A 21,181-nucleotide genomic window follows, 5' to 3' on the forward strand; every position below is an offset into this window, starting at 1 on the left:
ATCCTCATTTCTGTGCGTGTTCCACTATATGTGGTGCTTTACATGTGTTTTGTGTGAACATCAAAGGTATCTTCCTTGACATCCCTCGTTGCCTCTCACTCCCTGGGAGTGAGGCATTTGTTTCACAGGTATATTGTGCAAGATCTGATGGAGACTGACTTATACAAGCTCCTAAAAACTCAGCAGCTCAGCAACGACCACATCTGTTATTTCCTCTACCAGATACTGCGTGGCTTGAAGTACATCCACTCTGCAAATGTGCTGCACCGTGACCTGAAGCCCTCCAACCTGCTTATCAACACCACCTGCGACCTTAAGGTGATTATCTTCATATAGACTATAACTATTTACATTGCCCTGGGGTGTATTAGTTGAATAAGTCTATGAGAACAAGCCATCAGTAAGGAATTCTTCGCTTTTATAAGTTTTCCAAACCCACCTTCTTCATCATAATTGGTTATTTTTTGTGACAGTTGGGGACATTAATCCCAATTCTGTAGGTAAGACTTTCCCTGTGTCAACAAATTGATCCCTGGTGGTATGGTGTGATATATATAGTATATTCACAGTGACTCTGTGGCACTCCGTGCACAGGATGAAAACATTGATTGCTGCAAGCACCAGAATGCTTGGGAAGGCTGGTAGCTGTGCCAAATACAGCTCAAGACTTAACCTGTTGAGGAATGTTGTAGAACATGCACTAATTATTTTCCAGTGGACATGTACATAATGTGGAGTTTCTTATACAGTTTTGTGATATTGCTCAGATAGCATGTAATGTTATGCATACATGGTTTCTTTTAAATGTTCAAAACGAAGTATAACAAACTATACAATTAACGAAAGGGTATACCCATATACATCAGTGCTTTAGGCTCTGGAATCCTTTTTAAGGGCAGACATGGTTGGCCTCTTGTATGGCAGCATTTCTCACATGTTTGGTTAAAACACAACCTTTCAATTGTGATGTTTTAATGAAATTGCATGCCGGTTCCTAGTGACAGCTTCCAAAAATATATTAATAGAATCTATTGTTGGTATCAAAGTGTTTTTTTTTAAACCTATTTGTTGCAGCTTTCCAGAGCGAAATGCTTTTTACAAAGTATTGCTCAGGTGTCAGCACTTTTATTGTCAGCAGTTTAGTTTTAAGTACAGATTGTTGTTGTAAATTATGCTGCCTTTGTGATCTGTGCACAGCCGGATCAGTAACAGTCCTCAATGCCAGCTTTAGGGGTGGGGATGCTATCTTTAGGGTATGCACAAAGTATGGTGCCCCAGATTACCTTTTGGTTTTTCCATACTGTCTTCAGGTTCAGTCTGACCGTTTGTGTGGTCCTGGGACAGCTATTGATTTCTTGGTAGAATCTTCTGTGGGCTTGTCTTGGCATAACAAATTGCCAGCAAGGGGCACAGGTTGAGCTACTTAGTAAAGATATTAGAATCACAAGATCTGTACTCAACTTGTTTTTTTTAAATTAGGAGAGGAACATATATTTTAGCTACATCTGTTTAAATTTGTCCCTGTTAATACGTAATTTTGATCATGTAATGCATTAGTGCTGGGGTGAAGTCGAACAGATTGAGGGTGCCTGGGATGTGACGGACTGCCAATATTCAGCACCCTTTTAGATGCAAGATAAATGACTGATTTGGGGTCCCAGCCCATTTGGCTTTTCTAAAGGGATCCTGATGACTTGCTAGCGTTGTAAATCTTAGTCATTTCATTCAGATGTTTGACAGCTATAATTTCTGAGACACATTTCTGATGTGACTGACTTCATTGTACCCTAATAGGTTTATACAGGTTTACCAACATGTGACTGGCCATTTCTCAGTTCTCTGTCTGTCACTAGTAATGATGACCTGCGACTCTTTGCTCCAAGATTGCCCATCTTTAAGAAACGATCCTCTTACTTTAGTGCTGCCAATGTGTTGAGTGCTGTGCAATGCCTTTAACGTGCTTTTAAGCAAGCTTTAAGGGGTACTTTGGCTTTAATCTTGAACTTTATGCATATTGCACTTGTCATGGTGCCACTCAGCAGATATGAAATATACTCTTCTGGTGGATACATCTGCCAGTAGATTCCTCACCTTGTGAATATCCCCTGCGTCCGCAACATTCGGAAATTCTTTTGTAGCTCCACCACGACGTGGACGACGTCTCAGAAGCACGGCATCGCGCGCGGCTCTGCTGATGTCACCGACTCCATAATAGACCCACGTTGGCGTGATGACATCAGTTCCCTTTTTTCTGCGTTGTCGACGCTAACGGTTTTTGTAGGGATCCTTAGTAGCTACGTGGTAACTCTGTTACTGTTGTTTATTTCTAGTGTTTTCTTGTTTCTTTGTTTCCTGTCGAGATGTCTTCGAAGAAAACTGGGTTCAAGCCGTACGGTGAGTGCGGGAAGATTGTCTAGAACGGATCCAGATGAAGACTGCGTATGGTGCCTTTCTTCTGACCATGATGTCCAAGGGTGTCCATGCTGCAAGAAAATGAACCTCAAGGCACTGAGAGAAAGAGAGGCGAAGCTTCTTGTAGCAAAGATGAAAGGCAAGAAAGATAAGAAGAGGTCGCGTTCGAGGTCGCCTTCGGGGCATGCTTCTCGATCCAAGAAGAAGCGCAAGAAGAGGAAGCATGGGTCTCTACGTCATTCTGAGAAGTATTCGGACACGAAGTCGAAATCTCCAGGTAGAAGACATCGGAAAGGATTATGTGTCTCCTTCTCCTGTTGTTCCGGATCCGAAGGTGAGACTTCGCCTGTAGAGTCTCCGGAGCATTCTCCGGCATCGAATCAGTCTCTGGCGCCGTCCCATTCTCCACCTCGCGAAGAGGAAGAGGCTCCATTGCCAGAAGGGTCTGCGACTCCGGAGCATCAGCCAGAGGATTTGGCTGACACAGTTCCTGCACCTCGGCAGGAACGACCTGAGGGTCAATACCCTCCATTTCCAGGCCCAGGACAAGACCCTACGCATTATTTAAATGCTATGTGTGGTGTCTTCTCGAGAGCCATGTACCCCTCTGGAGCACCGACTGGTCCCATGGGACCGATGGCCTTTAACATGGGCGTCCCTCAGGCATATGCACCGGCGCCGTTTATGCCTTTTATGCCGACTCCGGCTTGGCATTTTCCAGCGCCGAGGACGTCTATGCTGATTCCATCTTCACCGGCTCCGGTTCGACCTCGTGTACTCCACACTGATCCACCGGCTCAGAGTTCGACGTCGGCACCGGCTCCGTCGGAGTCGGTTGTGGCTCCGTCGACCTCGAAGATGAGGTCTAGGCGGGAGGTCCAAAGGCTATTGGAGGAGCGTAGATATAGAGCGCAGGAGATTGAAGAAGGTGAGCTACAAGACTCCGATGACTTCTTTGAAGAACTTAAGGAGGCTAGTGGTCTGGAATTATCTCCAGAGTGGTAACTTTCCTCAACTCCTGACGTCCCTTTGAAGGATGTTGCACCATATCACATGGTGATCAGAAAGGCAGCTGAACTATTGGATCTCAATCTGCCCACTGCGGTGAGTCGAACATTTTGACTGAGGTACGCCATTCTCCCTCTTCAGTGTGGAACCTATGCTGCCTTTTAATGAGGCAATTACAGAGCCTGTCTTGGAGGTGTGGAAAAAGCCTTTCTCATCACCTGCTTATCAAGGGCTGTGGCTAGAAGATATAGGGTGGCTCCTGGAGATCCTGACTTTCTCAACTCATCCATCTCCAGAGAGTCTAGTTGTACAGACAGCCTGTTCCAAGACATCAACTGGAGATTTTCTGCAGGTACCTGCTGATAAGGAGTCTAAAAAGATGACCAATCAGCTAAGAAGGTATTCTCTTCAGCTAGCATGGCTCTCAAGTCCACAAATGCCACGTGCCTTCTACGACGCTTATATACATGCTTTGATGGACTCTGCGAAACAGTTGGTACCAAAGCTACCGGAAGAGGATAGGCAGAACTTCAATGAGGTTCTTGCGGACACTCAGGCTGCGGCTCGCCAGGTGATCCAGAGCGGTTTGGATACGGCTGACTCTGTGGCAAGGGTCATGGGATCATCTGTTGCCACCAGGAGAGCTGCTTGGTTGAAGTCTTCTGAATTTTTCCCTGATGTACAGGCTACTTTAATAGACCTTCCATTTGATGGTTCCAGTCTGTTTGGTAAGAAGGCGGATGCTGCCTTGGAAAGGTTTAAGGACAGTAGGGCGACAGCTAGGTCTTTGGGCCTTCAGACCAGAGGTACATCGGGTAAGAGATACAGAGGATTTGGGAGATCTTCCTTTCGCTCTTACTAACAACCACAACAGCAGCAGAATCCTCTGTACAAGTCGTACAGGGGTAGAAACAGAGGCCGCCCAAGAGGTCGTCAAGCTTCCTCCTCCTCCTCCTCTTCTTCCTCTTCCCACCCTCCTCCAACCACAGCAAAGCAGCCCTTGATCCGCCATTCCGGATCATGCTGGTCCTGTAGGGGGTCGGCTTACTCATTTTCTGCGGGATTGGGAATCGGTCACATCGGACCTTTGGGTTCTCAATCTCGCGGAGAATGGGTATGCTCTTCCCTTTTGGGAATTTCCCCCAGATTACCCTCCTTGTCAAGGGTTTTGCACAGAGGACCACCTTCTTCTCCTACAGGAGGAAGTCCCGGCGTTACTAAGGAAAGGTGCGATAGAGGTGGTTCCGGAGCAGGAAAGGGGTCAGGGATGCTACCCCCGGTATTTCCTGATACCCAAGAAGTATGGCAGACTTCGTCCAATCCTGGACCTCAGGGTCTTGAATCTCTTTCTGAAACAGGAGAAGTTCCAGATGCTCACCCTTGCGCAGGTCCTTCAAGCGCTGCTGGAAGAAGACTGGATGGTGTCGATTGACTTGCAGGATGCGTATTTTCATATTCCCATCCTGAAGTCGCACAGGAAGTATCTCCGTTTCACGGTGGGCTTGCAACATTACCAGTTTGCGGTCCTTCCTTTTGGTCTTACTACTGCACCTCGAGTCTTCACCAAGGTGATGGCGGTGGTGGCAGCACATCTCAGAAGGTCAGGGATACCAGTATTCCCTTATCTGGACGATTGGCTGATCAAAGCAGAGTCTCCAGAGAAGGTGCTCCCATCGTCTGCAGGTCACAACTCAGTTGTTGTACAGATTGGGCTTTTCGATAAATGTACCCAAATCTCACCTGGTGCCCTCCCAGCGCAACCTGTTCATAGGTGCGGTACTGGATACCACTGTGTGTCTGACATTCCCTCCTCCACAAAGGATTCTCGACATACAGGAAATGATTCCTTTATTTTACAATTGAGCGGTCGTTCCAGTCCTGAAGGTCCTTCGTCTGCTCGGTCTGATGGCAACCATGCACGCTGGCACATGAGGGCACTCCAGTGCTGCCTCCACAGGCAGTGGTATCAACACAACGGAGATCTCCGAGAGTCAGTGATGATCTCCAGAGAAGCTGCGGCGGATCTATCTTGGTGGAGCGTGGAAGACAATCTGTCTCAAGGAAAGCCCTTTTATGTGCCTCCATCGGTGGCCACAGTGATAACGGATGCATCCACCCTAGGGTGGGGTGCTCATATGGTGATCTGGAGATCAAGGGTCTTTGGTCTCCAGAGGAAAGGTTGCTTCACATAACCCTTCTAGAGTTACGGGCGATACGTTTGGCTCTCAAAGCCTTTCTCCCTTACCTTCGCGGACAGTCGGTGCAAGTCCTGACTGACAACACTACCGCGATGTGGTATGTCAACAAGCAGGGAGGATATATATATATTTTTTTTGATATTTATGGGTTTTTATAAAGCGCGAACTATCGCTCCGGGAGGAGCATCTTGGCGCTGTGCAAGCATGAAGAAGATAAGTGATCGATGATAAGTGGTGAGGGTCTGGAACTAAATAGCTGCCAATACAGAGTTGTCAGGTTGTTGATATACCCAAGTCTTAAGGAGTTTTCTGAATTTACTCTCTTTTTCAGTTAGTCTAAGGTTCACGGGTAAGTTGTTCCATGCCCTTGCTGCCAAAAAGGTAAAGGTTTTCCCACCCCTAGTCTTATACTTGAACCTGGGAATCATTATGAGATTTGTTCCAGAGGATCTCAAACATCGTGAGGGGTTGTAAAAGGTGAAGCGTTTTTGAAGGTACTGGGGCCCTGTGCCCTTCAGAGCTTTAAAAACGGTAAGTAAGAGTTTAAAAAGAATTCTTTTATGGAGTGGTAGCCAGTGTAGAGAATTTAATGCAGCTGAGGCAGATGACCTTCTGGGGAGTTTCAGGACCAATCTGGCGGCTGCGTGTTGTATACTCTGAAGCTTCCTCAGGGTGGACTTTTTCACTCCCACCATTAGGCCATTGCAGTAATCAAGTCGGGAAAGGATCAAAGCTACCGCGACTGATTTTCTAGCTGCAATGGGGAGGAAGTCAAAGAATTTCTTTAATGATTTGATGAGTCCGAAGCATCGACCAGCAGTGATCCTGACATGATCATCGAAGGAAAGGGAAGAATCAAATTGCACACCCAGGTTCCGCGCGGAAGATACTGCACTAGGTGGGGCCTCTGATCCTATGGGCCACCAGTCCTTCGGGCAGAAGGATAGGTTTTTTCCTAACGGTATGATTTCAGTCTTTGCACTGTTACACCTCAAGTGATTTGTATTCAACCATCGGAAAACATCAGAAAGACAGGTCTGGAAACGCAAAGCTGCGTCCGAACACTTTTTATCAATGGTGACGACGAGTTGTGTGTCGTCAGCATATGACGTGACGAGGATCCCATGGGATTCTATCAAAGCGAGGAGGGGGGCCATATAGATGTTAAAGAAAAGGGGGCTTAATATGGACCCTTGAGGAACTCCTGATGTTGTGGATTTTTCGCTAGATAGATAGGGACCCAGAGATACAGTCTGGGACCTGTTAGACAGGAAAGATTTAACCCATGACAGAGCTGTATCAGTCACGCCAATCTCTCGCATTCTATTGATCAGAATAGTGTGAGAGATAGTGTCGAAAGCTGCCGTTAAATCGAGCAGGATGAGGACAGCTTGCCTTCCTTCATCCTGCAGGAACTTGATGGAATCAGATAGTTCTATCAAGGCTGTTTCTGTGGAATGACCGGAGCGAAACCCTGACTGTTGAGGGTGCAGGACGTTATGAGTCTCTACAAATATTTTTAATTGTTCATGGACTAACTGTTCCGTGATCTTGCCAAGGACAGGCAGTAATGAAATGGGGCGCATGTTCGTGAGGTCAGTGGGAGATTTGTTCAGCTTCTTCATCAGGAGTGGGATCGCATTGCCTTTTCAGAGAGGCTCTGCGTCTCTGGTCCTTGGTTCAGGACCATCAGATTTGTCTGATGGCAGATCTGGCCGGAGTTCTGAATGTACGTGCAGACAGTCTCAGTTGGCAGTTCTCGGCCGACCACGAGTGGAGGCTTAATAGGTGGTTCGTCACGTCTTTCGGACGTGGGGAATTCCTCGGGTGGACCTGTTTGCCACTCAAGAGAATGCTCGCTGCCCGTCATTCAGCAGTCTCCAGTATCCGATGCAGGGAGCTTTGGGGGATGCGTTTCAGTTGAGTTGGGGCTCACAACTCCTTTACGCGTTTCCTCCCATACCCTTGATTCCTCGGGTTCTGAGGAAGTTTCGCCAAGACCGGGCCCAAGTCAGATTGATCACCCCGGATTGGCCAAGAAGGGTGTGGTACACAGATCTTCTCCACCTCTCCTCGTGCCTGCCACTCCGTCTCCCTCTCAGGGCAGACCTCCTCTCTCAGATGGAGGGGTAGGGTCTACATCCCCACCTCCAGACCTTACACCTTCATGCCTGGTGATTGAACGGGGCAACCTGAATTCTTTTTCTCTCCCACATGACGTGGTGGATGTCATTTTATCAGCCTGGCGTCATTCCACCAAGTCTATCTACTCTTATAGGTGGTCCAAATTTGTCTCTTGGTGTGGAGAGAAGTCCATTGACCCCTTGAAGGCTCGCTTATCTGACATTCTTCAGTTTGCACTCTTTGGCTCAGCAAGGATTTGCTGTAGCGACAGTGAAGGGTTACCTTTCGGCCTTGTCTGCATTTCTTTGCCTGCCAGACCAGCCATCCTTATTTAAGTCACCTATTGTTTTAAGGTTCTTAAAAGGCCTTATGAATACATTTTCTCCCACTCCTTTTATTGTGCATCAATGGGACTTGAATCTTGTCCTTACTTTCTTAATGGGTTCACCTTTTGAGCCCTTGCATAGGTGTCCCTTGAGGTTGTTATCTTTTAAAACGGTGTTTCTGATTGCGATTACCTCGGCAAGGAGGGTAAGTGAGCTTCAAGCTCTAAGTTCAAAACCCTCGTTCTTGACCATTCATGCTGAAAGAATGGTACTCGGGACCAGGGCTGCTTTTCTGCCTAAGGTGGTAACTCCCTTCCATCTGGGGCAGTCCACTACCCTCCCTACCTTCTATCCTCCCCCTCACCCTTCCAAGGAGGAGGAGCGGCTTCACCGCTTGGACCCAAAGAGGGCGGTGAGCTTCTATCTTGAGAAAACAAGAGTTCAGAGTTGATGACCAGCTCTTATTGGGTTTTCTTGGTGCCAGAAGATGGAAAGCTGTGCTCAAGCGTACGCTGGCAAGATGGATTGTCTTGTGTATCAAGATATGCTACTCTCTGGCCGGTAAGGAACCTCCAGAAGGTTTGAGAGTTCATTCTACTAGAGCAAAGTCTTCTACATCTGCTTTGTCTAGAGGTGTTCCTGTAGAGGACATTTGTAGAGCGGCAACTTGGGCTTCCCTCCACACCTTCGGGAAGCATTACTGCTTAGATTCCGAGGTGAGGAGGGATGGTCACTTTGCACGCTCTGTCCTTCAGGATTTCTTGGTATAGAAGGGTGGACACCCTTCTCCGGGAGTGGGACTGCTGTGGGAATCTATTCACAAGGTGAGGAATCCACTGGCAGATGTATCCTTCAGAAGAACAAGTTACTTACGTTCGGTAACGCTTTTTCTGGTGGATACAGTATCTGCCTGTGGATTCCTCACATGCCCGCCCTCCTACCCATTGTCCACTCTTCTATACCTAGGATAATGCAATGTTTTAATGTATATATATGTTACTTTCAAAGGAAGTGTTATTCTACTTGATTTGCTACATTGTCTTTACACTGTGTGTTTCCTTGATTATAATGTACTGTGTACACTGTATATCTATCTACTGTTGTCGGTCTGTCCGTGTGCCTCGAAGGCACGGAAAAAAGGCGGAACTGATGTCATCACGCCAACGTGGGTCTATTATGGAGTCTGTGACGTCAGCGGAGCCGCGCGCGATGCCGTGCTTCTGTGACGTCGGCCTGGAGCTACAAGAGAATTTCCGAATGTTACTGATGCAGGGGATATTCACAAGGTGAGGAATCCACAGGCAGATACTGTATCCACCAGAAAAAGTGTTACCGAAGGTAAGTAACTTGTTTGTCAGCCCTACCAACCTCTAAGCAATCAAATGAAGCAAAAACCTTCCGAACCAGGAAAAGAACCCTGGCATTGGCACAGCAAACTCTTCTCTACCAAAAGGGACTGGCTTAGACAGTGAGGACAGTCTGGAAAATAATCTGACTGTTTGTATCCTGCATAGCCATAGTACCACATGCAAGGTAGCACATGAGACTACAGGAGTGGTTAGATTCAATCGCAGGCACTCACAAGTTCAGAGGATTCCTGTTCAAACAAAGAAGGTACTGTGGGAAATGCAATGGTGGAGCAGAAAGTAAAATCATTGGGCAGGCCTTCCAGGCATTTAACTCCCTCAGTGACCGCTATGACAGATGCATCCCATAAGTGGTGGTAGCTAATATAGAGCTATTAAACATAAAGGGCCAATGAAGCCTGAAAGAAACAGTAAAAAACTCAAACATACTTGAGCTCAAGCCAGCTTTTTAGACACTGAAGGCCTTTCAAAAACATGTCAAAGAAAGAACATTTCTTATTCAAACTGATGATAAACCACAATTTCTTACCTCCAACAAATGGGGGGAACAAGGTCACAGTCCCAGTTAGCACAAGACCTATGAAGAAAGGCCATCCAGAAAAAGATAGCACGAGTGGCCACCTATTTGGCCGAGATCCAAAAAACCAGAAGCCAACAGACCTAGCAGGCAAACAAACTCCTCAGATGATTGGGAGCTGAAACAGCAAATAGTCAAACGTCTTCCACAATAAATGAAAACCACAAATAGATCTATTTACAACACAAGAGCATGTCACATACCAAAGCTTTGCATCCAGGTGCCCACACCAATAGTCTGAGGGGATTGCCCTTACAAAAAACTGGTCCGGGAAACCTGTATATGCTTTTGCCCCAATTTCAAAGATACTCCTGGTGCTAAACATGTCCAGACAAGCGCCCATAATGGTGAAACTCATCACCCCTCAGTGGGCAGAGAGACCTGGTTTTCAGTGCTGGTTGAGATGGCACCGAGTATAGTGATTAGACTACTGCCTCACCAGGACTTATCTAAGCAAAGAGGACTGATGACACCATTCAGAATTATTCAATCTGTTTGGCAGCATGGTGCCTGAGGACTTGAAGTTTGAACACCTAGGTCTCCTACAGAGGGCCATGGAAATCCTCAAAGAAGTTAGCAGAGGGAGAACAAGGAAGCACCTCATGGCAGGGTGGAACAGATTCATACTGATTTGTGTAACATACGAAGAAAAGGCAACTGAGCACAAAAAACACTACAGTGCTTCAGTGCCTTAAACACCGTCCAGATGAACAATTCTCATATGCCTCCCTTTTGACCTAGCAGCTTACACTAGAAGGGTCATAGCGAAGTTTTTTCAAACACCAGTGAATAATGCAGGGATCTGAAACTCCTATAACCCGACACCCAGGACATATTTGGGGGTCAAGGCAACAAGTTTTCATGTGTATTTTGTCTATGGGACAAGTAGGCCCAATCCCCTGCAGCACAAACCCTTTGATTGCCAGTTTGCAGTACCACATTATGGATCATGGAAGGGCAGGGTCTGCAGTTAAGGTAATATTTTTGTCCATATGTTAAATGCTGTTTGAACTTGTATTTATGGTTTATTAATTGAAATCCTTCATTATTAGGGTAAGCGCTCCAAGTAAATGTTGTAAGCTCTGACTGCACTACTAAAACTGGTTCCAGTATAAAAATGTATACACGTTTTGAAAGTATGTATAATGCTCCCAGAATGCTCTCTGGTTTGATGCAAATATTTGCAAAAGCTTGAAAGCAAGATTGATAATTCTTTACTTTCAGAATAAAATGTTCATAAAAAAATGAAAGTAGGATTTTTTTTTGCTAAACTATTGTAAACTTTCAGGTACTGTTTCTTTGCAGCATCTTTTAGTAACACGTGTTGATGCATGCTAGCATTTCCCAAAAATATTCAGAATGGAAAATCAGTGTAACCAGTTGCAATAAAAATCTTAAAGAAACATGTAGTGATAGATTCCTTACCTTGGGATTACCCCCAGGCGTCAGACTGGATCCGAAAAGTTTTTGTCAGCAGTACCCCTGCGCGTCGGTAGGTGTCGTCTTAGGCTCCGCGCGCGTCGTTGTCGCCGGGATGACGTTGCTGGAGCCACTTAGACGCGCCCGCTGACGTCAGTTCTTTCTTTTTTCGCGCCTGCAAGCACAGATCCAGGAAGAGCTAGTACCCCAAGTCACTTCTTGACTGAGTTTTTTCAAGGCCTTCTGTCTTCTCTTTTCGAGTCGATCGGCTCCTGGTGTCGTAGGGATGCCCGGCTTTAAGTACTTTGGGGACTGTCACCGCATGTCGTCGGTGACTGACCCACACCGCGCTTGTCTCTACTGCCTGGGGCGCAACCACGACCCAAAGTCGTGCCCCGACTGCCGGGCCATGGCCCGAAGACTTTGCGGGAGCGGTCTCGAAAGTTGCTGGAAGTCCGGCAGTCAGCTCCGCGCTACTCTAGGTCCCGGCCCTGCGGGAGGTCGTGGGACCGGTTACGGAGCTTTCACCATCGTTCTAAGTCTTCCCACTCTGGGTCAGGTAAGTCGAAGCATTTCAAAAAGAAGTCGAAGAAGCATCGTCGCTCTTCGACTTCCCCTCACCCGTCGCGGCTGAGGGTGCGGGTTGTGCCACCCCCGCGGCTCCGGCGAAGCCTGCGACGTCGCCACCGGTCTACCCACCCTTTCCGGGTTCGTCAGCAACACCTGCTGAGATGCAAGAGTTTCTTGCTGCCATGGCCTGACTTTTGGGCTGCCTGGCCCTGCCGGTGCGCCTACGGGCCCCGCAGGCCCGGCTGGGGGCCCTGTCCTTCCATCACCGGCGGCTCCGGCCCCGGTGTCGCCGGCGACTCCGGCCCAGACGCCGCAGGACCCCCTGGGTCGACGCCGGTTGACCTGATAACACCTCCACCGGCGCCGTTCTCCCCGGCACCACCACTGACGTCACCCGCTTCTCGGGACGATGTAGTCCCCAGGTTCAGCCCTGACCTGGACACGGTGCCGGATCTGCGCCGCCCGGTGCCAATTCAGACGCCGCTGGGGCCCTTTTTGCTGTATGTCTCTCCTCCTCCTTATTTTCAGCCTGTTACACAGACTTCGAAGGAAGGGGAGGACTCGAAGGGAGTCTGATCTGAGGACATTCTAGCACAGGAGTGTGCTTATGATCCGGACTGTTCAGAGCATTTGGGGGAAGCCAGTGGTCTTGACACATCACCTGACCTTGGCATGCTTTCTCCTCCTACCGTGGCTATGGAGGAAGGAGCCAGTTACGCAGTTGTGTTGCGTAGGGCAGCTGAGGCCCTCCACCTCGTACTCCCTACAGTGGCCGTCAGGACTAATCTGACAGAAGTGCTCCAGCCGGCGGCAACTTTTTCGGAGCCCTTGCTGCCTTTTAATGAAGCTCTGTCTGACGTTCTTTTAGGCACCTGGTCTAGGCCCAACACTGGGGCTCCTGTGTACAGGAACATGGCCCAACGCTATCGCCCGGCTCCGGGCGACCCCCTCTTTCTCTCCCAACACCCCACCTCTGAGAGCTTGGTTGTCCAAGCCTCTACTTCCCAGAGCTGTTCCCTTCCGCCCCTTCGGATGGGGAATCCAAGAAGCTGGAACAGCTTGCCAAGAAGCTTTTTTATCTGCCAGCTTAGGGCTGGGGTCAGTGAACACCGAATGCCCCTTGGGTCGTTATTCCCACTATGTGGGACACTGTTGCGCAGATGCTGCCTAACTGCCCAACGGAGGCCCAGGCAGTCCTCTCCCAGGCTATTGATGCTGGAAGAGACGCAGCTAAGTTCACCATACGTTGTGGGCTGGACACCACCAACTCGCTGGGCTGATCGATTTCCACAACGATGGTGCTTAGGCGCCACGCCTGTCTGAGGAAAACTTGCTTCTCAGGGGATGTCCAGAACACTCTCATGGACATGCCCCTTTGATGGCATTCGCCTCTTTGGCAATAAAGCAGACCGTGCGTTGGAGCGCTTTAAGGACTCCCGGGCTACAGCCATTTCCTTGGACCTGTCGGCCACTCGGTCTCCTCCACCTTCTGCTTTTCGCTCCTTTCTTGGCCACAGAAGGGGGTGCCCTACCACGTTCGCAGGGCCACATGCCACCGCAGCAACAACTTCAGCGTGGCCGCGGACTTGGGAACCGTCGAGGCGGTTCAGGAGGCCAATGGGCGGTTCAGCCCACCTCCACCCCAACAGCATCCCCTGCAAAGCCTTCCTAGTCCTGTATTTCAGGCCCACCAAACGCCAGTGAGCGGCAGAGTTCTCCAGTATTGGGGTGTCTTTCATAGATTCACATGCTTGAATATTCCCCGTCGTCGAGGTGGGAGCCCCACGGTAAATAAATTAGCAATAAAACCAACAATATATGCATATAAAAACATAATTACATACATTCTAAAACCATAAATACTTATAAGTACCAAAGTTAGCATGAACACATAGGAATACATTAGAAGAAAAGAGTACTCTCATAACCAATCCAAGTCATTATGTTAGTCTAAACTACAGCCAATCAGGCGCAAGCACCCCTCTAGAACCTTCTCCTCAGAGGCTCAGGCTCTCAGATTTTCTACAGCACGTCGTGTGAAGGCAGTCTCCCTGAGCCTTGCTCAGTTTTCTTCTACTTCCTTGTGGATTTCTTCAAATTTTTGGGATGTCTTCAAGTAAGACGTCTTTGTTTCGGCCTTGTGTTTCTTGTGGGAAGTTACGGCTCTTCTCTTCTCAGAGGACCCTCACAAGAAGTGTATGTTCGAAGCATATGGGCTGCAGACCACACACTGTTGCATTAGATCACCATCTGGTGGTGGGCCCGGATGATTACACTTTGTTGTTGTCTTGGAAGAGTCATTGTCTGCTGGATGACTCCTCCCTTAGACCGTAGTGCACATGGTCATCGGCTCCATCGTCAAATTGTTTTTCCGCCATCGGGCTCGGATGTGTTCATCGTTCGGTCCCCTTACCGATCTCCTTTCGAATCCATAAATCAATCTACAACAACAATATCGTCTTCGACACTGATTCCGGTCGCCCGCGTCAAAGAAAGGATCCACTTCTCCATTCCAGTGCTCGTCGGGCCCAACTGCGCCATTGGGCCTTTGGCTCATGGAAAGAACACCGTTCAAGAAGTGCCCTCAGTGTGGACACAAGTTCCCCCACACCGACCTTCATGAGGTTTGCAACCTGTACTTGTCTCCAGAGCACGAGCGTCGAGACTGTGAGGCCTGTGCTTCGTTCGGTCCAAGAAAACAATCAGGGACCGTCGAGCTCAAAGAACTATGGAGCAGTCACCATCGTCCACACCAGACCTCATCATCGACGAGGCGCCGATCGAGGTAGACGTCGAAGAACAGCAAGAAAACGTCGCTTCCGAAGCAGAAGAGTCAGCTTCCGGAGCAGAGGATCGATACCAGGATGATGAACTGGTCAACCGGTCCTGAGGAAGAGCGTCGACCCTCTTCACCCCAACGCCCCCCCACCCCCCCATTCCGGGACATGCTTCGGTTCCACCCCCACCTTCAGGTCCGGGTATACACTGATCGAAATCTTCCAACGCCCCTCCTTCAGGCTCGGCAGTGAAGAGTATTAAAAAACCTCCAGTCGACTCTGGCTGGAGCCAGTCGGTCGGTCCCGAAAAGCAAAAAGTGCTTAAGCCGAAGTCAACACAGGCACCGAAACATCCATCGGTACTGAAAGTTACCGAACCGAAACCAAGTTCGGTGTCGAAAGACGTTCTTAAGGTTACCGAAACGAAAACGACCACGGTAACGAAAAAAGCGGACCCGAAAGCAGTTTCCATACCGAAACACACTTCGGCCCCAAAGGCAGATGAGTCTAAACACTTGGGATCAAAAGCTTCGGATCCAAAAAGCACAGATCCAAAGAAAAGCCTTCGAAACCAAGACCCGTTTCCAAGGCAATAGACACTGTAAAGCATAAACCTGTCGGCCCCAAACAAGATAAATCGGCGCCAAAAAAGGATTTACCAATAGAAGAGCTTTTCCAACCTGATGTAAGGCAAACTACTCTAAAAATTCATGCAAAGACTGGACATGTGTACACAGGGCCCGAAAAGAGGAAAATGGACTGTCCTAAACCATCGCCTGTTCCTCCAAAGAAGCATGTTCAGACCTCCCCTACAAGACTGCCTTCACCAGAAGTAGAAATACTACCAGATATTTCTCCTGCACATTCACCAGCTAGCACTCATAGCCTTATACCACAAGATGAAGATTATGGAGATACATACTCACAAGACAGTTATCAAATAGAGGAGCTTAATGACCCAGATGATATTGCTGGGCCATCAGGTGACCCATGGGAAGATTACAATGCACCAGATCTACCACAAGACGAGGCACACCAGTCTAGACCATCTCCATCAGATGACACCATTGGTTTCACACAGCTCATTCATAGAGTAGCTACTTTCCATGGAGTAGACTTGCATACAGATCCAATAGAAGAAAGACTTCCTTATGGACACACTATTAACGTCACATAAGACCACAACCACACTTCCAATACTTAATGGAGTGGTAAGACACGCACCAGAAATATTTAAAGACCTAGTCAGAGCCAGGGTAATTAACCCCAGATTGGAAAAGAAATACAAAGCGGCTCCCTCTGATCCAGCATATATTAAGGGACAGTTGCCACTAGATTCACTGGTAGTGTCAAATGCGAGAAAACGAGCCAACTCGCAGACAACAGGGGATGCTCCACCCCCTGACAAAGAATCTAAGCTTTTGGATGCTTCAGGGAAACGCACCCTATCACAATCTGCAAATATATGGAGGATTGCGAACACTCGAGCTCTGTTAGCAAGATATGACCGGGCTCATTATGATGAGTTAGTCTATCATGCAACACCTGCCAGAACAATATAAGGCCAGGGCTGCTGACAAGAGGGCAAAGTAATAACAAATACCTCCATAAGATGCGCACTAGACACTGCAGACACAGCATCTAGGTCAGTAAATACAGGGGTGCTGTTGCGCAGACATGCATGGCTACGAATTTCTGGGTTTAAACCAGAAGTACAAGCCAGTATATTAAACCAGCCATTTGACCAACAACATCTTTTCAGTCCAAATGTAGACAGTGCATTGGAAAAAATAAAAAAAAATACAGATACGGCAAAATCAATGGGAGCTTTACAAACGCAAGCCCATAGACCTTCCTTTCGTTGCTCCTCATATAGGGGCGCCTCTAAAAGTTTCCAAACTAACAACACCTCCTCTACTTACAAAGCGCCCAACCAAACCTCGCCTATTAGGGTATATTATAGAGGAGGGTATAGAGGGTACAATAATAAAGGCAGAGGCAATAACCTCTACTCTCAAACCGTGACTTCCCTTCCATCCCCCCAGACCATTCCACTCCGGTCGGGGGAAGATTACATCAGTTCCTACCTGTCTGGAACTCCATCACCTCAGACAGGTGGGTAAGACAAATAATTCAGTCAGGTTATTGCCTGGAGCTCACTTCCACTCCTCCAACAATACCACCCAGACAACGTCCTATGTCACAGGAACACCTCTCACTACTAAGACAAGAGGTAAAATCACTACTGCAAAAGAACGCAATAGAACTAGTACCAAAAGAACATCAGAACACAGGGGTTTACTCCCTCTATTTTCTCATACCCAAAAAGGATGGGTCTCAGACCGATTCTAGATCTAAGACCCTTAAACCTATACATACATTCAGACCATTTTCATATGGTCACATTACAACAGGTTCTACCGATACTAGAGAAAGGCGACTTCCTTGCCACATTAGACCTCAAGGACGCCTACTTCCACATTCACATTCATCAATCTCTGAGTACCTACGGTTTGTACTAGAAGGTCCGCACTACCAATTCAAAGTGCTCCCTTTCGGAGTAACAACAGCACCTCGAATGTTCACAAAGTGTCTAGCAGCACACTTAAGAAGGGACAACATTCATGTCTTCCCATACCTCGACGACTGGCTAATAAAATCCAAGTCATACAACCAATGTGTACAGCACACGAGCCAGACAATCTGCCTGCTGCACAAGTTAGGGTTTACAATAAATCAAAAGAAGTCACGTCTACAGCCGTCCCTATCTCGGCAGTATCTAGGTGCCACAATAGATACTTCCAGGGCAACTTAATAAGAATACAAGCTACACAGACTCTCCAAAAGATTTCAGCCACAACACTCTCTACAAGCTCGAGTGTTCATGCAGCTGATAGGAATGATGGCATTTTGCATTTTCATAGTACCATACACAAGACTACAAATGCTCCCCATACAAGAATGCTTGGCAAGTCAGTGGAATCCAGCTCAAGAAGAGATAACCGATCTGGTGGTGGTAGACAGGGCACATCTCTCTCTGCAATGGTGGAACACCAAAAACCTTTCTAAGGGCCGGCCGTTTATAGAACCTGTTCCACAAATGATATTAACCACAGACGCATCTCTCACTGGATGGGGAGCGCATTTAAAAAATCACACAGTACAGGGTACGTGGACAATGAAACAAAAAGTACTCCACATAAATTATCTGGAGTTACTAGCAATTTTTCAAGCTCTAAAATCGTTCCAACATTACCTGCCAAAGCTGTACTAGTCCTGACGGACAACATGACAGCAATGTATTACATTCAAAAGCAAGGAGGGACAAACTCCCTACAGCTCTCCTGGCTGGCGCCGAGCATTTGGAGATGGGCCATCCCTCCAAACATTTTTCTGTTAGCAGAGCATCTGCCAGGAGTTCACAATCAATTGGCAGATCTGTTAAGTCGTCAAAGACAACAGATACACAAATGGGAACTTCATCCTCAAGTTCTTCAGACATTTTTTCAGAGGTGGGGACAACCAGAGATAGATCTGTTTGCCACACACCGCAACTACAAATGCCCAAGCTTCGCCGCCAGATATCCACGCCCATTATCCAAAGGCAATGCGGTATGGATGAACTGGTCGAACAAATTTGCGTACGCTTTTCCGGCTCTCCCACTAATTCCATTAGTGGTACGCAAGCTACAACAACATTCTCACATTCATTCTCATTGCACCAAAATGGGCGAGAAAACCATGTTACACCACGCTACTACAGCTCTCCGTAGTACCACATCACAAACTAAACTCTCCCCACATCTACTAACACAGAACCATGGAGAGATTAGGCATCCAGATCCAATGCAGCTCAATCTAGCGATCTGGCTCCTGAAGTCTTAGAGTTTGGATATCTAAATTTACCTCCAGATTGCATGAATATCATTAAGGAGGCAAGACGTCCTACCTCTAAAGCATGTTATGCAGCAAAATGGAAAAGGTTTGTTGTCTATTGCACAAATAACGTCAACCCCTTGGATGTTTCTATACAAAACATCATATGTTACCTATTACATTTGCAAAGATCTAACTTAGCGTATTCCTCAATCAGATTACATCTTGCTGCTATAGCAGCATATCTCCAAAACAGACAACATTTGTCATTGTTTAGAGTACCTGCACTCAAAGCGTTTATGGAAGGGCTTAAATGAATAATTCCTCCCAGAATACCACCCTCTCCAGTATGGAATTTAAATATTGTTCTCACAAGACCTATTGGTCCATCTTTTGAACCATTGCATAAGTGAGTTACAGTTTCTTACATGGAAAGTTGCCTTTTTAGTAGCAGTTACCTCACTAAGAAGAGTACGTGAGATCCAGGCATTAACAATTCAAGAACCATTTATACAACTTCATCATAATAAAGTTGTTCTCAAAACAAATCCAAAGTTTCTGCCAAAGATAATTTCACCGTTCCATCTCAATCAATCAATTGAATTGCCAGTATTTTTTCCACAACCGCAAACGGTTGTAAAAAGAGCACTTCTATACTACATTGATAGGAAAAAACCTTTTCGTAAAACTAAACTGTTTGTGTCCTTTTCACCTCCACATAAAGGCAATACTATTTCTAAATCTGGCATCGCTAGATGGATTGGTAAGTGTATTCAAATTTGCAACTAAAAAACAAAACACACTCTATCCATTCCTCCTAGGGCTCATTCTACCCGTAGGTTAGGAGCATCTATGGCATTTTTTTTTTTTTTTTTTTTTTTTTTTTTTAAAAACCTTTATTTGAGCAAGCAGAAATGTACAAGGATGGGCCTACAACCACACGGGCCAGCCGCTAAAAAGGAGGAGAGACATATCACATAAGCCCGCAGAGGTAATCGCCAATCAACAATGCAATACTCCACATTATATACAGGACCAAAACAGGTTTCATATACATGAAAGAACAAACATACAAAAAGGCGAGAGTGTATCACTGAAGGTCAGCCCAAGGGACGCAAGGGGGGGACAGCAGCGGAGGTGCAATAACAATATCCTAAGCACTAAGGAGTATGGAGCGGCGGGGGGAGGGGGGAGGGGGGCAGAGACCAGGAAGAAGAAGGGGGGAAGAGCCGGTGACACCAGCTCAGTCCCTACATGAAGATTCCGGGAACGCCAGCCTAGGGAGATAGAGTAATCTCGACAGTGTCCACAAGGGGAGGAGTACAAATGTCGCCACGGTATTCGTTCCATTGACCCCACACCTTCACCCATGCCCTGGGTCTACCCCTGGCCACATAAACAGTTTTCTCACGGAACATGGACCAATCCATATTATCCTCCCAATGCGAGAGGGCAGGGGGCCTGGAGGCCCCCCAGAGTTGCGCAATATCTCGCTTCGCGATCATATAGCCCAGGGTGGCCCATCTAGTCTGCGCCACCGAATAGTCCGTGGGCTCCCAAACATTCAAAAGACAGCGACGAGGTTCCGGTCGCAAGGATATCCCTGTCACCACAGTCATCAGATCAAGCACGGCCACCCAATAAGCAGCCACCATCGGGCACTCCCAAAGAATATGCAGGAAAGTAGCACGCAAACCACATCCACGCTTACACAGTCCATCGGAGGAAAAGCCCATCACCATCAGTCGCGGTCCCGTCACGTACACCCGATGAAGGATCTTCAATTGGACCAAACGGAGTCGAGCCGGTATAGCCACCTCCTTTGGAGAGGAGAGGGCCGATTGCCAATCCTCATCATCAAGTTCCAACCCATCTCCCATCCACTGTTCCCGAAGCCGGGCCAATAAGTCAGTCCGGTTGTTAATCAACTTTTTATAAATCAGGGAGATGGTGCTATCAGGGAGATGTTCGTCAAGGATACGGTCTTCAAGTGGGGAAGAGTCAGGAGGAATCTCACCAGGAGCAAACACCGAAACCAAAGCGTGCCTGATCTGTAAATAACGAAAGAATTCCCGACCACTCAGGCCGTAGTCAGCCTGGAGGGCCTGAAACGGGCGCACCGAACCCTTAGAATATACATCCCCCACTTTAGAGATCCCAATCAAGTCCCAACGGTCAAAACCCTTGGAAGACCAAAGACCGCCCAGACGTTCTGAAGCATAAAGCGGCGTCGCCAACGTCAAGCGATCCTCCCAGCCCAAGCTCACATTCGCAGCACGCCAGACAGTCAAAGCAGTCAAAGTAGGTCCCACAAGATGGCGCCCAGCGGAGCGAGAATAGAGCACTCTATTAAAGTCACCTCCCGGAAGCTGAAGTTTATCCATCTCAAACGCCGGATTACGACCCGGAGAGAACATAGCGTGATTAATAGCGGACAGATGGGAAGCCCAGTAGTATCTCTTAATATCGGGGAGCGCCATGCCCCCATCGTACCACGGGATGGAAAGTTTAGCGAGGGCAATGCGCG

The 21,181-nt window shown here is 47.6% G+C and overlaps 1 protein-coding gene across 1 annotated transcript in view; it reads left to right on the forward strand.

The window, feature by feature from the left end:
• The window catches only part of LOC144768591 (mitogen-activated protein kinase 1-like), a 347,633-nt gene that overhangs the window by 164,361 nt on the left and 162,091 nt on the right, over positions 1-21,181 (forward strand). The window contains exon 3 of the mRNA XM_078652385.1: positions 129-318. Within this exon, the coding sequence (XP_078508511.1) occupies positions 129-318 (190 nt within the window). The remainder of the gene's footprint in view (positions 1-128; positions 319-21,181) is intronic.

Source organism: Lissotriton helveticus, chromosome 7 (genome assembly GCF_964261635.1).
Source record: "Lissotriton helveticus chromosome 7, aLisHel1.1, whole genome shotgun sequence".
Classification (NCBI taxonomy): domain Eukaryota; kingdom Metazoa; phylum Chordata; class Amphibia; order Caudata; family Salamandridae; genus Lissotriton; species Lissotriton helveticus.